We start from the raw sequence: 12,902 nt of genomic DNA, 5'->3' as shown, positions 1-12,902 counted from the left end.
ATCTCTGTATGGTTAGCTGGATTGATTGTTTTGATTAGATTTAGTTCACTTACAGATATTATACAGCTGTCTTATATGTAGATACCATTTTAAGTGTCTTAATCTTTGGTCTGAATCTCACCCTTATGCATTTCTAAAATTCCACTTAGGTAACACTATCACTTCTGGATTCTATCTAGATACACTAAAAGTTGAGTCAGGCTTGTGGGTTTTTTTATTGCCAATTTATCAATTGTTGTAATGTAAGATCTAGGAATTTCTAATATTTTCATTATATATACAACTGTCTTTCTGATACTATTGGTTCAGCATATATGAATAATTTTGGGGATCACATCATTTGAAACAAGTAGTGTATGAAGGCTAAATGTCAGAGGCGATCTATATAATGGAGTAAGTTGAATTCTAACTTCCATAGTCAGCAGTCAGTTACTTCTAGTCTTTTGTTGAAGGGATTCTGAAGCTGTGACTAAACTTTGGGACCCAAAAGCTCTCTGGTTTGATATCTCTAGAAATGTATCAGTTGCATGTTGGAGCAAAATGTGGACATACATTTTTCTGTCATCCAGCTTGTCACATGAGCAAAATCGCTAGCACTGGGGCCAGTTGGGAGCTATAGCATGCTCCTTCCAGGTTCTTAATGGCAGAGAAGCACAGCTACAAAAAATAATGTGGAATTAATTTGTTGCATTGTTTAGATATGGCCTAAATTAGTGTTGCCCATGTATTGGGAAGCCAGAAGAAAGTTTACTTTTCAAAAGTGCTTGTGAGTGACCTCCTTTCATCCTTTGACATTTTCTTGTCATTGCATTTCTCTTTTTTTCTAGACTTCTGATCCCTTAGTGTATGATCAAAATAACATAGGCTTTTGTAAATTTTCTTATAATCCATGGATGACAAATTCAAAAGTTACAGAAGTTTATTTAGGGCATATTACTGACATACTAGAAGACGCAATCCAAAGTACTTCACTCTGCATTTGAATTGGTGTAGGAGATTCTTACAATTCTGTGAATCTGATGGAAATGAATGGATCTTTATGCCTATTACAAATGTTTGTCATTGCAAATGTAAATGGAGGAGCAAGTCATTAATCTTATTGAAGTTTTCAGTGTATGTAGTTGTATGTTGAGAGGTTGGGAATGTGGTGTACATACCAGCAGGTTGACCCTCGTTTTGTCTCAATCTTAATTATAAATTGGTGCCATTTTTCTTGGCACTGTATTGTACCCTAGAGTGAAAAACAACACATAGCAATATTTTTTAAAATAATTTCATTACTGCAAAATAAGTCCTCTTTCATGTATTTTTCCTTATTTTGTGTGCAGGTGCTACCATGTAACTTACACTGAGGTATTATTATTTTTCTAAAAATCCACCACACATGCACAAAATCCTCTTTTGTTCACAAGTGTATCTAATTGCAGTAGCCATGTTAAAGTAAACATTAGTTGGTTGTTGATAGACTTTTATTTTTTTTTAGTAGATCAAAGATGCTTGGTTTTGTGTTGCACAATGGGCTGGTAGCCAAATGTATGTATACAGTTTCATGTAGTTGCTTATATAAGCAAGCACTTTTTAATGCTGTATACTTACGAAGCTTTATGCCTTTAGTCTTAAATGAGATTAAGTTCAGTGCACAGAGCAAGTCCAGAAATCAAGAGTATCTGACAAAGAGTGCATATTGAAATTGCTCTAAATATACCTTTACTTTAAAATGTTATTGAAGGGTAGAATCATAGAATAGAATCATAGAATCATTAAGGTTGGAAAAGACCTCTAAGATCATCAAGTCCAACCGTCAACCCAACACCACCGTGCCCACTAAACCATGTCCCTAAGCGCCTCATCTACATGTCTTTTAAATACCTCCAGGGATGGTGACTCAACCACTTCCCTGGGCAGCCTGGTCCAATGTTTAACCACTCTTTCAGGAAAGACATTTTTCCTCACGTCCAATCTAAACCTCCCCTGGCGCAACTTGAGGCCATTTCCTCTCGTCCTATCACTAGTTACTTGGGAGAAGAGACCGACCCCCACCTCGCTACAACCTCCTTTCAGGTAGTTGTAGAGAGCGATGAGGTCTCCCCTCAGCCTCCTTTTCTCCAGGCTGAACAACCCCAGTTCCCTCAGCCGCTCCTCATAAGACTTGTTCTCCAGACCCCTCACCAGCCTCGTTGCCCTTCTCTGGACATGCTCCAGCACCTCAACGTCCTTCTTGTAGTGAGGGGCCCAAAACCGAACACAGTATTCGAGGTGTGGCCTCACCAGTGCCGAGTACAGGGGCACGATCACTTCCCTACTCCTGCTGGCCACACTATTGCTGATACAGGCCAGGATGCCATTGGCCTTCTTGGCCGCCTGGGCACACTGCCGGCTCATGTTCAGCCGGCTGTCGACCAGCACCCCCAGGTCCTTTTCCGACAGGCAGCTTTCCAGCCACTCTTCCCCAAACCTGTAGCGCTGCATGGGGTTGTTGTGGCCCAAGTGCAGGACCCGGCACTTGGCCTTGTTGAACCTCACACAATTGGCCTGGGCCCATCGATCCAGCCTGTCCAGGTCCCTCTGCAGAGCCTTCCTACCCTCGAGCAGATCAACACTCCTGCCCAACTTGGTGTCGTCTGCAAACTTACTGAGGGTGCACTCAATCCCCTCATCCAGATCATCGATAAAGATATTGAACAAGACCGTCCCCAAAACTGAGCCCTGGGGAACACCGCTTGTGACCGGCCGCCAACTGGATGTAACTCCATTCACCACAACTCTCTGGGCCCGGCCGTCCAGCCAGTTTTTGACCCAGCACAGAGTACACCTGTCTAAGCCGTGAGCCGCCAGCTTCTCTAGGAGAATGCTGTGGGAGACGGTGTCAAAGGCCTTACTGAAGTCCAGGTAGACCACATCCACAGCCTTTCCCTCATCCACTAGGCGGGTCACCTGGTCATAGAAGGAGATCAGGTTGGTCAAGCAGGACCTGCCTCTCATGAACCCGTGCTGGCTGGGCCTGATCCCCTGGTTGTCCCGCTCATGCCTTGTGAGCGCCCTCAAGATGAACCGTTCCATCATCTTCCCCGGCACCGAGGTCAGGCTGACAGGCCTGTAGTTCCCCAGATCCTCCTTCCAGCCCTTCTTGTAGATGGGCGTCACATTGGCAAGCCTCCAGTCGTCCGGGACCTCCCCCGTTAACCAGGACTGCTGATAAATGATGGAGAGTGGCTTGGCGAGCTCCTCCGCCAGATCCCTCAGCACTCTCGGGTGGATCCCCTCCGGCCCCATAGACTTGTGAGTGTCCAGGTGGCATAGCAGGTCATTGACTGCTTCCTCTTGGATTATGGGGGGTTTATCCTGCTCGCCGTCCCTGTCTTCCAGCTCGGGGGGCCAAGTACCCTGAGGATAACTGGTCTGCCTGTTAAAGACTGAGGCAAAGAAGGCATTGAGTACCTCAGCCTTTTCCTCATCCTCAGTGACAATGTTCCCCCCCGCATCCAATAAAGGATGGAGATTTTCCTTGGCTCTCTTCTTGTCATTAATATATTTGTAAAAGCTTTTTTTGTTGTCTTTAACGACAGCGGCCAGATTGCGTTCTAGCTGGGCTTTTGCCTTTCTCATTTCTTCTCTGCACGACCTAACGAGATCCCTGTACTCTTCTTGAGTCGCCTACCCCTTCTTCCACAAGCGGTAAACTCTCCTTTTTTTCCTGAGTCCCAGCAAGAGCTCCCCGTTCAGCCAGGCCGGTCGTCTTCCCTGCCCGTTCTTCTTATGGCGTACAGGGACAGCCTGCTCCTGTGCCTTTAAGACTTCCTTCTTGAAGAACGTCCAGCCTTCCTGGACCCCTTTGCCCTTCAGGACTGTCTCCCAAGGGACTCTCTCAACCAACGTCTTGAACAGGCCAAAGTCCGCCCTCCAGAAGTCCATGGTTGTGGTTTTGCTGCCCCCCCTCCTTACTTCACCAAGAATGGAGAATTCTACCATTTCATGGTCGCTAAGCCCAAGACGGCCTCCGACCACCACATCTCCCACCAATCCTTCTCTGTTTGTAAACAGCAATAGGGTAAATACATATTTTCTTGTGGTGAATTGTTTGTTTCAGCATAGTTACTTTCTATTAAATAATACTCTGTAACAGTAATTTTTCTTCAATTTTGTCTTTTCTATAGTAAGCAGTGATTTACTTCTACCTCTATTGTTTATGGAGCTTGAAATTAACATAATTCTTTTCATGGTAATTTTGTTAATTTAGGAAACAGTTTGCAGCATTGTATTTGAGACTTTTACAAAGTAATTCTTTATGAAGTTATTATTTGCCATTCTTTCTTTGTAACCATCATTCTCCCATAAGCTGAAAAGTGATTAGGGGTTTGTTGTTGTTTGTGTTGAAAATAATATAGTGTTTACCTTTCATTATCCTTAATTACAGATGGTATTCTGAACTCAGTAAACCACACCTCTTCTATACTAGCAGTGGAACCTGTCTCAACCTCTCTCTACACTGATCAGAATTATGGGCTCTCAAGCCTCTCTTATCAGGAGGGTATGTAAGCTGATCTTCAAAGCATTGATACATCTGAGTCTTTCTTTAGGTATCTAGTGAAACAAATATATCGTAGCCAAAATCCAGTTTATCATTCTATTCTGCCTCTTGTCTGTGTAGTATCAATTGTAGTATCAATTACATACAACATTCCTGTTTATTTTCTGCTCTCATTTTTATGTAATGTTCATTCAGTGCAGTTTCACATCAGATGTGGGTGCATGCTTGTTATAATGTCTGTTTTCAAGATAATATTTTGTTCTTCCATGATAAAACAAGTTATCACTCAAAAAACGCCTTTAGAGAAATCTTAGTGCTCCTATAATGTCCAAAAAAAACCCTACCTAAAAAAGTGGAGCAACTTGGTTATATCTGAAAGCACTTAAAATATGTGACTGTACTTCATGGTTCTTCCTGGGCCTTTTGCCTAATTTTTTTATGACCAACCTTTGCAAAGAAACTTTAATCCTCATGCCCCCAAATTCTTAGGTAGTGTGCTAGAGGAGACATTATTACTTCCATTGCAGATTTTCACTTTGAAATCCATAGTAGTCCAAAGAAATGTGCTGCATATTGCACGTTTTACAAGATTTCATCTGTTGCACTTTCTGTTCTGTTCCAAAGTCCATGCAGAATCCAGACATTTCAAAAGATGAAAACAGAGAACATCTGCCTATCTGGTAGGACAAACTGAACATACAAGTTTCATGCCTTTTTCTTCTTTGGTAGAATTCGGGCACTTCCCCTTTTTATGGAGCTGAGAGGTTCATAAAAGTTTCAGAGAATGTATTAACCTAGGAAGTGTTACAAATCCTTTGATATTGTTCAGGATGAAGGTCAGCGTATGAATATAAATCGTTACTATTCCTTCCATAGAAATGTCAGGCCCCCCATTTCAGATAGCTTCAATGGATGAAAATGGAATCCTCAATATGTGGGTGAGTAATGTATGTATGAAAAGAGAGAGTATTATGTGTTGGAATAATAAAATACTTCTTCAAATATAGCAACCCAAATCCAGGATTTCTGATGAGAATTTCCTCCCTGAAAAGTACGGCAACACTAGCCATTCTGTTGGAATTCTTCTCAAAATTTTTGACCTGACTCCCTAATGCCATGATATTATCCTTAGGCAGAACTAGTAACAGGTACATGAATTCATGAAAACAGGCAATCAGTAGTTCTGCTTCGTGGGAATATGTTCACATATTTCTATTAATTGAATAATAGACCTCGGTCCTCTTTCACCCACCTACTTTATTTTATTTGAATCACAGTGGTGCCAGAGACTGTACTGAATGATGTGGGAAATGACATTCATAGTTCATATAAAATAAATGTTTAAGAGGCAAAATGTGAAAATCTATGGATAAGATTACCCTGCCTAAAATATGACAGGCAGGTAAGCACCAGATCTGTTGCTCTTAATTACTGTTCTGACAACTCTTCTTTTATCAGATGTTTTCAGTCTTTTTCTGCTGCAGCTTTGGCCCAGCTGCTGAACCTGTTGTTTGCAACTGAATTGATCTTGCCTGAGGAACTGAATGGCTCAGTGAATAATAAGGGGATAAAAGTATTTCCCTTCAGTATCACTAATTAAGTCCCTTAAAGCTCTAAGTAACTTTAGCAGCAACAGATTCAGGCCAAATGATCTATCCTTTCTATTTCATGAAGAGTGAAAAGCACAGGAAATGTATTACAATTCCTTATTTTGGGGTTTAGGGTGGGGGGTTTTTTGTGATCGACCAAACCAGCAAGATGCCAACTAGCGATTAAGTGTAGAATGTGACTTCCCATATTCTGCTTTCCAGCGGGGAACATCCAGCAGGCATGTGAAGCTATTTTTAGCATTGCAGACGTTAACAGGGGATAGAGAATCTACCTGTAATCATTGTAATGTTAGACCTACCTATTTAAACGTTCCTTTAGAGTTATGTCATACATTATTACAACTAGTTAAAAAACTTTGAAGTCTGGTAAATATTTATTGCTTTTTAATGTTAAATATTGACTTTTCAGGTAGTTGTTGAATTACAAAAAGTGGATTTAGCTGGTTCACAAGCTGATTTAGGTGAGTACTGTACATTAGAGGTAGAATAAGGTGCTTGAGTTTTGAGATTATGAAGTTAGAGAGGAAGAGTCAGTGATGACAAAAAATAGTTTAGAAGAAGGCAAAATTACTGAAGAAAAGATTCATTCTGAATAGGACATATATGTGATATTTGGGGTTATTGGTTAGGTATCATGAGTTATTTTCACTGCTATCTGAATCTCATCTGCTAATTCTGTATTGGTAATTGCTATCACAGACAACCACATTTCTTATAATGTCAAAGCAGATTTCTGTGTCCTCAACAGCTTTTTTCCAAAGAATATGAGATTTTATGTCCTTCTCGGTCCTCCTGTTCTTTCTTTAGTTTTAACCAATCTGCTTTTGTTGTTGCCTATATCTCCATTTTGATAATTGTCCTGAAAGGTCTCTTTTGGGTAAGGTACTTAATTTAGTGTGAGAAAAAAGTTTCCATGAAAAAAGTAAAGAACAAAGTCTATTCAGCCCTTTTTGAATTGTGTGAATGTAATGAAGTTATAAAGAAAATTACCTTTTTTGTTCTTTGAACAAATTTAGACTTACATACTTACCTAACTGGAAAAGGCTGTGATTAAAATCCTGATACATTTTAAAATACATGTATAAACAATGAAGTAATGCTAACAAACTAGAATTTTTGATCAATTTTCTAATTTATAAGCTCATGTGCAATGTCTGGCTATATTAAGCTACTAAAGGTGGGTATTATGTCTGTGGACAGGTACCTTTTAAAGCTATGGTCGTGTGTTGACACAGTTTTACTGCCACCAGCATTCATTTTTTTCCTCTTCAAAAAATTCTTGTGTTTGAAGGATTTGAATTATTTATGTTATTCTCTACTAACAAGTAACATAGACCAACTTTATGGAAACATTATTACAGTCTCTCATTACTATAATTCATTGTCAAAGATCCAAACGACATAAATGTGCATTTTCACCATTGATAGAATTGGGTTTTATAGAGTGATATTACAGGATGTTATATGCATACTGTAAAACTAAAACAAACATATAATCATGTTTCCCTTTCTCTGTCCTCTTTCTGTGTTTTCTGTCAAAGATTACAACTCTTCAGATTTGAATTCTGAAGTAAATAGTTCTAAATGATGTAAGATTTTTACATATCAAAAGCTGTATCTACAATAAACAATTTAATTATGAAGTATCCTTTTACTTATTAGCTTAGGTTTTTATTTGATGATAGCACTTTCCTAATGCAAAGTGCTTAAATCAGTTTAAATAATTATTTTATATAATTTTAGGTTTAATTCCTGGAGGGAAAGTGAAGTTAGTACATAGCTCTACTATGGAATTGAATAACAGGTAAGAAAACAGGGACATTTAGATTTTACATGTGTATCTCACAAAGCTAATTTTTCCTATACTTTATTAATTTGCTGTTATGTAAGATACATTTAACAATATTTTCATTAGTCGTTCGGGGGGTTTTTAACATACACTTCTTCCTAGAGCTAGTCATAGACATTTTAGATCAAGAGTTTCTGTATGTACTTGCATAGCTGTAGGAGACAACTACCTGTATTTAGGTCATCTTTTACCTTTATGTTTTTCCTAGCCTTTTCCCAAAGGATGTGCGCCAGAGAATGCCCCAGACGCTGAATATTAAATTTCTGTCTTCTAATCCTAATCATTTCATTGTTGGAACAAACATTGTGAGTAATGTGCTGAAATTCATCTCATTGTTATTTTTTGTTTTGGAAGCTGCCCCATTTACTTGGAATTTTACCAGTAGACTGTATATAAAATTTATAACTTGAGACTACTATTAAAATCTGTTAGCTATTAAAATTTGTGAGCTATTAAGGATCTTTTAAGGTAGCAGCTCTGTGAATTATTTAACTTTTTCTTGTAATATTGATAATGCAAATTTTGTTTTGTTCAATTCATTTTCTTTATATTGTTTGTAGGGGCTGGTAGGCCATGGTACGAGACATGATTTAAAAGTTCTTCCAAAGCTATTCAGACCCCAGGAGAGCGGACTGAGATCAATAAGCATCAACGCAATTGATTTCTTCCCTTTTGGAAAGCCACTATTTTTGGTATGAAAACATTTTAATGTAATACAAGTTTCATTTTTTAATTACTTGCTGAGGGAGGATTTCTAATCTGATGTATTTAACTAGATGTGATAGTTGATTTACCTCACTAATTCCAATCTGCCGTGAAGGGTGACAATAAATTTTGTGTTCTGATGTTCGAACTTTACTTATGTAAAAGGCCGACTGTCTGGCTCACAGAAACAAATGGCAGTCTCACTTCAGCCTTATAACTTACTCTTTCTTTTTACTGAAATTCAGCATTGCAAGCAGGTCTTCTGCTGTTAATGAAGCCTCAGCTGTTTCTCACTCTTATCGTACATCTCTTAGTGACATAATCATTTTGGAGACAAAATATCTGTATTGCTGTGAAATAAAGGTCTGTGGGGCAGCTCTGGGCATTCCCTGCTTTCCTTTCCTCTCCACATCAGGCATACCCTTGGGGTGTGCCTGGCAGTGTACCATGTGGTCAGGTGTGTTCAAATCTGTCCTCAGCAGTTCATGTTGAGACACACCCACTGTTTTTATTTGTCTCCCTTGTGGAGATTTATTCAATGCAAGTTGAACCTAACTTTGGTAGGATTTTCCATCTCCTTATCCTTGCGTGTATTTGTACTTGATCCTCTCTTAAAAATCCTTTCTTTCTAAATTTGCATGATTTACATGACTTCATTAGGATTGCCTAAGGTATAAAATTAATGTGTTTGGCTACAGTGTACGTATTTTGTGTCACCACTGCACAGTCAGAACTTTCTTTTACCAGTATGGATGTTCTTTTTCCCAAATGCGTTTATTTAGAGTGATACTGACTTCTACAAGTTTGTATCTGCAGAGTCCTTTTAAATGTGAGCACAATTTGCAGAGTCACTGTAAAAAGTCATCATAATTTGAAAATTCTAGGAAGGCTTCCTGATGTAGAGGTGGCCCAGGGTCATAAGAATGTTATTTTCTGTTTTCATAGAATAGTTTCTTTTGTACCTGGATTAGAGCAAACCTGTAAATGTTATATTAAGCAAGACAAAGGTTATAAGAAAATATCTGGAAGCAGTGATATCTGCCTGTCTTTGAATTTAGTTGTTCATTATGAATCATTTTAATATCATTAAACTGTTAAGCACAGCCTGTCCTACTGAAAGCTATTCTTGGTTTTACAGATTACATGTGTCACTGAGTAGCTGTCTGAATTGGTCTCTAGGCTCTGACCTCGCCCCGATTCAGACTACTGTCAAGTTGTGCTGGGTCATAGTATTAGTGAAGTTGATAGTTTGAGAACCTTTTTTAAAATAGGAAATGAGGACTTCATCCTAGGATTAGTGGATTAGATTACTCTTGTATGCTCAGTACAAAGCTACTGCTTTTGAACTCAAAATTACATTAAAAGTTAAAATCTGGATAGTCCATAGAGTGAGATATGAGAGATGTGCCACTTGAGTCAGAGAACTAATTTTATTTATATGCTTGATATTCTCAAGAACTGAATTGCAGTTTTTATCCTGCTTAGTTTATTTCATTCCCAGGAAATATTTTCTTTTTGACTATGATATAGGTTGGCTGTTCAGACGGAAGTATTAGATTACACCAAATGACATCAGAGTATCCCCTCATGCAGTGGAACGACAGCACAAATGGCCAACCAATTATTGCCCTGAAGTGGGCCTTAACAAGACCCGCTGTGTTTTTTGTCCTGGATGCATCATCTAATATTTACATTTGGGATCTTCTGGAAAATGATTTGTTGCCTGTGGCAAAGCAGACTATTCCATCAGAGAAGTAAGTACATTACATTACTCTATTTTTAACAACATATTAATATTATTATCGTCTTCATTTTGATTAGAGTTTGGATGGGGTTTTCTGCTTGACATTAAATGTTCATTAGAATTTGCTTTTCTAACTGTATTTTTTAAACTGTTGGAGGTGTGGAAAGAGACTACAGCGAGCTAAATTTTAGTTTATACTTATTTAATTATTATTTTATACAGTTGGATAAAGGAGAAATAATGTTAGTATAAATCAAAATTAGGTATAGTGTTATCAGTTGGGACAGATATCTGTACATGGAGCAGTTGCTGTTTACATGAAGAGAAAAATTTTGTTCCCACTAAAATCGCTGGACTGCTTAAGTTCAAAGATAGCTTTGCTGGAATAGGATCAACCCCTAAAATAGACAAGATGTTGGACAACATTTTTAAATGCCTATATATAGTATGGTTACCAACATAAAGAAATATATTGTGTTTATTGTCACAGAGTAAACAGGAATATTTTTGGCTAGCACGTATTCACCAAGACTCACAGTGCTGTTCCTGTAGTCCGTGTAGAGATCTGGGTATCCTGTAGATTGATGCAGAAAAGGAGTTTAATTTAGCCTTTCTGAATTATAGTCTTGAGGATTCTCTTTCCTTCCTGATGGGAGCCCTGCTGGGAGACTCTGTCTTCCCTAGGCTTAAGTTAATCTTGGTGAATATCCCTCTAACTAGAAGTTTTCCTTGTAGCCTTGTAAACTATAGCAAAGTGCTGCTAGTTTTGGGAGAAAATAGTATAATTTTTAAAGTTGCTACACTGTACTGGAAAATACCATAAAAATAGTTCATTTTTACAAGCTTGAAATAATTTTTAAGTCATGATTAGAAATTGATGATGGAATCTGTGAACAGGGGAAGAATTGCCTGTTATGTTTACATTAAATGATTGCAACTGGTGAAAAGCTAAAGAACATACCGGGACTTGAAATAGTGAGGAATATCACGTTGTGATGAGCAGAAAAAAGGAATCATTGAGTTTACTCTAAGTAACCTGCTAAAAACACGCTTGAAAACACCTATTTCTCTTAATTTTGCCTCAATTAAAAACATTCCCCCGTTCTTTTGATTTCAGTGTTGTAACTATGGCTCTACTGGGAGAACCAGAAAAAACAAACGGACTGTTAGGCATTGTGCTGGCCAAAGAATCTGGACAGATAGACATTCAATATGTAAAGAAGAAGTGGGCATTACCTCAGCCTGAGGAATCTGAAAAACTACATTTGCTTTTATTGCAGTCTTTTTAGAAACAGTACACCTGTCTGGGTGTACAAACTATTGCAAAATATTTAGATTATTTCTGACTGCAATTAAAAGATTTGTAATGTAATTTTGTATTTGTATATAACTTGTATATATTTTAAAGAATAGCAGTACAGTATTTCAGCTGAAACCATATATTTTATCACAAAAATGGCAGAACCAAATTTAGCATTATTGTATTCAAAAAGATGATGAACTGTATTTCATTACTGAAAGTACTCTAGATGTATATATTTTCAAAAAAATACTAAAAATATATTCCTATAAATTACGCTGCTGTTTCTCATTATTCTGCTCTGAAGTAAACGATAGCAATCCTTTGTCTGGTGAGCGTAAAGTTGTGCCTCTGTATAAACAACCTGAATGTATGGAGACTTCTACCTCTGGGCCTTTTACACACTGAGACTTGGTAAAACTTTCTTACATCCACCTAAAAACATTATGCAAACATATCAGAATACAAATTTACATCGCATGATATCTTACTTCTGGTTTTGACCCTGAAACTTTGCAAAAGGAATACCTGACTAACTCGAGTGGTCCTGATATGTACACTACCTGTTTGGATCAAACTATGTAAACAATATGCTTGTGAGATTTACTGAAATTCTAAATTCTTTGGGATTTCTGATGTAAAACAGAAAATACTGAGCTGTTTAGTCCTGCAAATCATTCCCAAAGCTCTTGTAGTGAGGAAGAGGATAGCTGTCTGTAATATTATTCTAATTTTTGTACACTCTTGGTAAAGTTTGGACCAAGACCAACAGCAGAAAATGTCTTTAACCTTTGTAGCCTAACAACTTCTGATTTAAAGATCATGAGGAAAACCATGATTAAACGAGCACAGATTCAGGGAAGAAAAGGATAATTGGAAGACAATGTGTTCAGAATATAGTGAACATATATTTAAGATACGTACCATCTCCTTCTAAAGTAGACTGAAACAATTTGTAAATTCTAATTAATTTGTTGCAAACATTTTTCTGTGTAAATTGTTACTTAAATTGAGCAAACTCAAAGTGGCCACATGATGGAGCCAAGTCACAGCAGTAAAAAATGAGTGCCTTCTATAAACAACATACACCACTTTGGGAATGAATTTGTTGTAGTCCATTGCACGTTATCCTTTCCTCAAAAGCAGCGACTGCAATCCAGAGAGCC

At 37.9% G+C, this 12,902-nt stretch overlaps 1 protein-coding gene across 1 annotated transcript in view; it reads left to right on the top strand.

The window, feature by feature from the left end:
- The window catches only part of DYNC2I1 (dynein 2 intermediate chain 1), a 37,483-nt gene extending 25,463 nt beyond the window's left edge, over positions 1-12,020 (top strand). Inside the window, exons 17-24 of the mRNA XM_076331907.1 lie at positions 4,415-4,528; positions 5,405-5,466; positions 6,548-6,599; positions 7,882-7,942; positions 8,196-8,292; positions 8,548-8,679; positions 10,223-10,446; positions 11,554-12,020. Of these exons, the coding sequence (XP_076188022.1) occupies positions 4,415-4,528; positions 5,405-5,466; positions 6,548-6,599; positions 7,882-7,942; positions 8,196-8,292; positions 8,548-8,679; positions 10,223-10,446; positions 11,554-11,725 (914 nt within the window). The 3' untranslated portion in view covers positions 11,726-12,020. The remainder of the gene's footprint in view (positions 1-4,414; positions 4,529-5,404; positions 5,467-6,547; positions 6,600-7,881; positions 7,943-8,195; positions 8,293-8,547; positions 8,680-10,222; positions 10,447-11,553) is intronic.
- The last annotated feature ends 882 nt before the right edge of the window (positions 12,021-12,902 follow it).

Source organism: Aptenodytes patagonicus, chromosome 2 (genome assembly GCF_965638725.1).
Source record: "Aptenodytes patagonicus chromosome 2, bAptPat1.pri.cur, whole genome shotgun sequence".
NCBI lineage: Eukaryota > Metazoa > Chordata > Aves > Sphenisciformes > Spheniscidae > Aptenodytes > Aptenodytes patagonicus.
The sequence above is the reverse complement of the archived record's forward strand: the minus strand, read 5'-3'. Positions and strand labels throughout refer to the sequence as shown.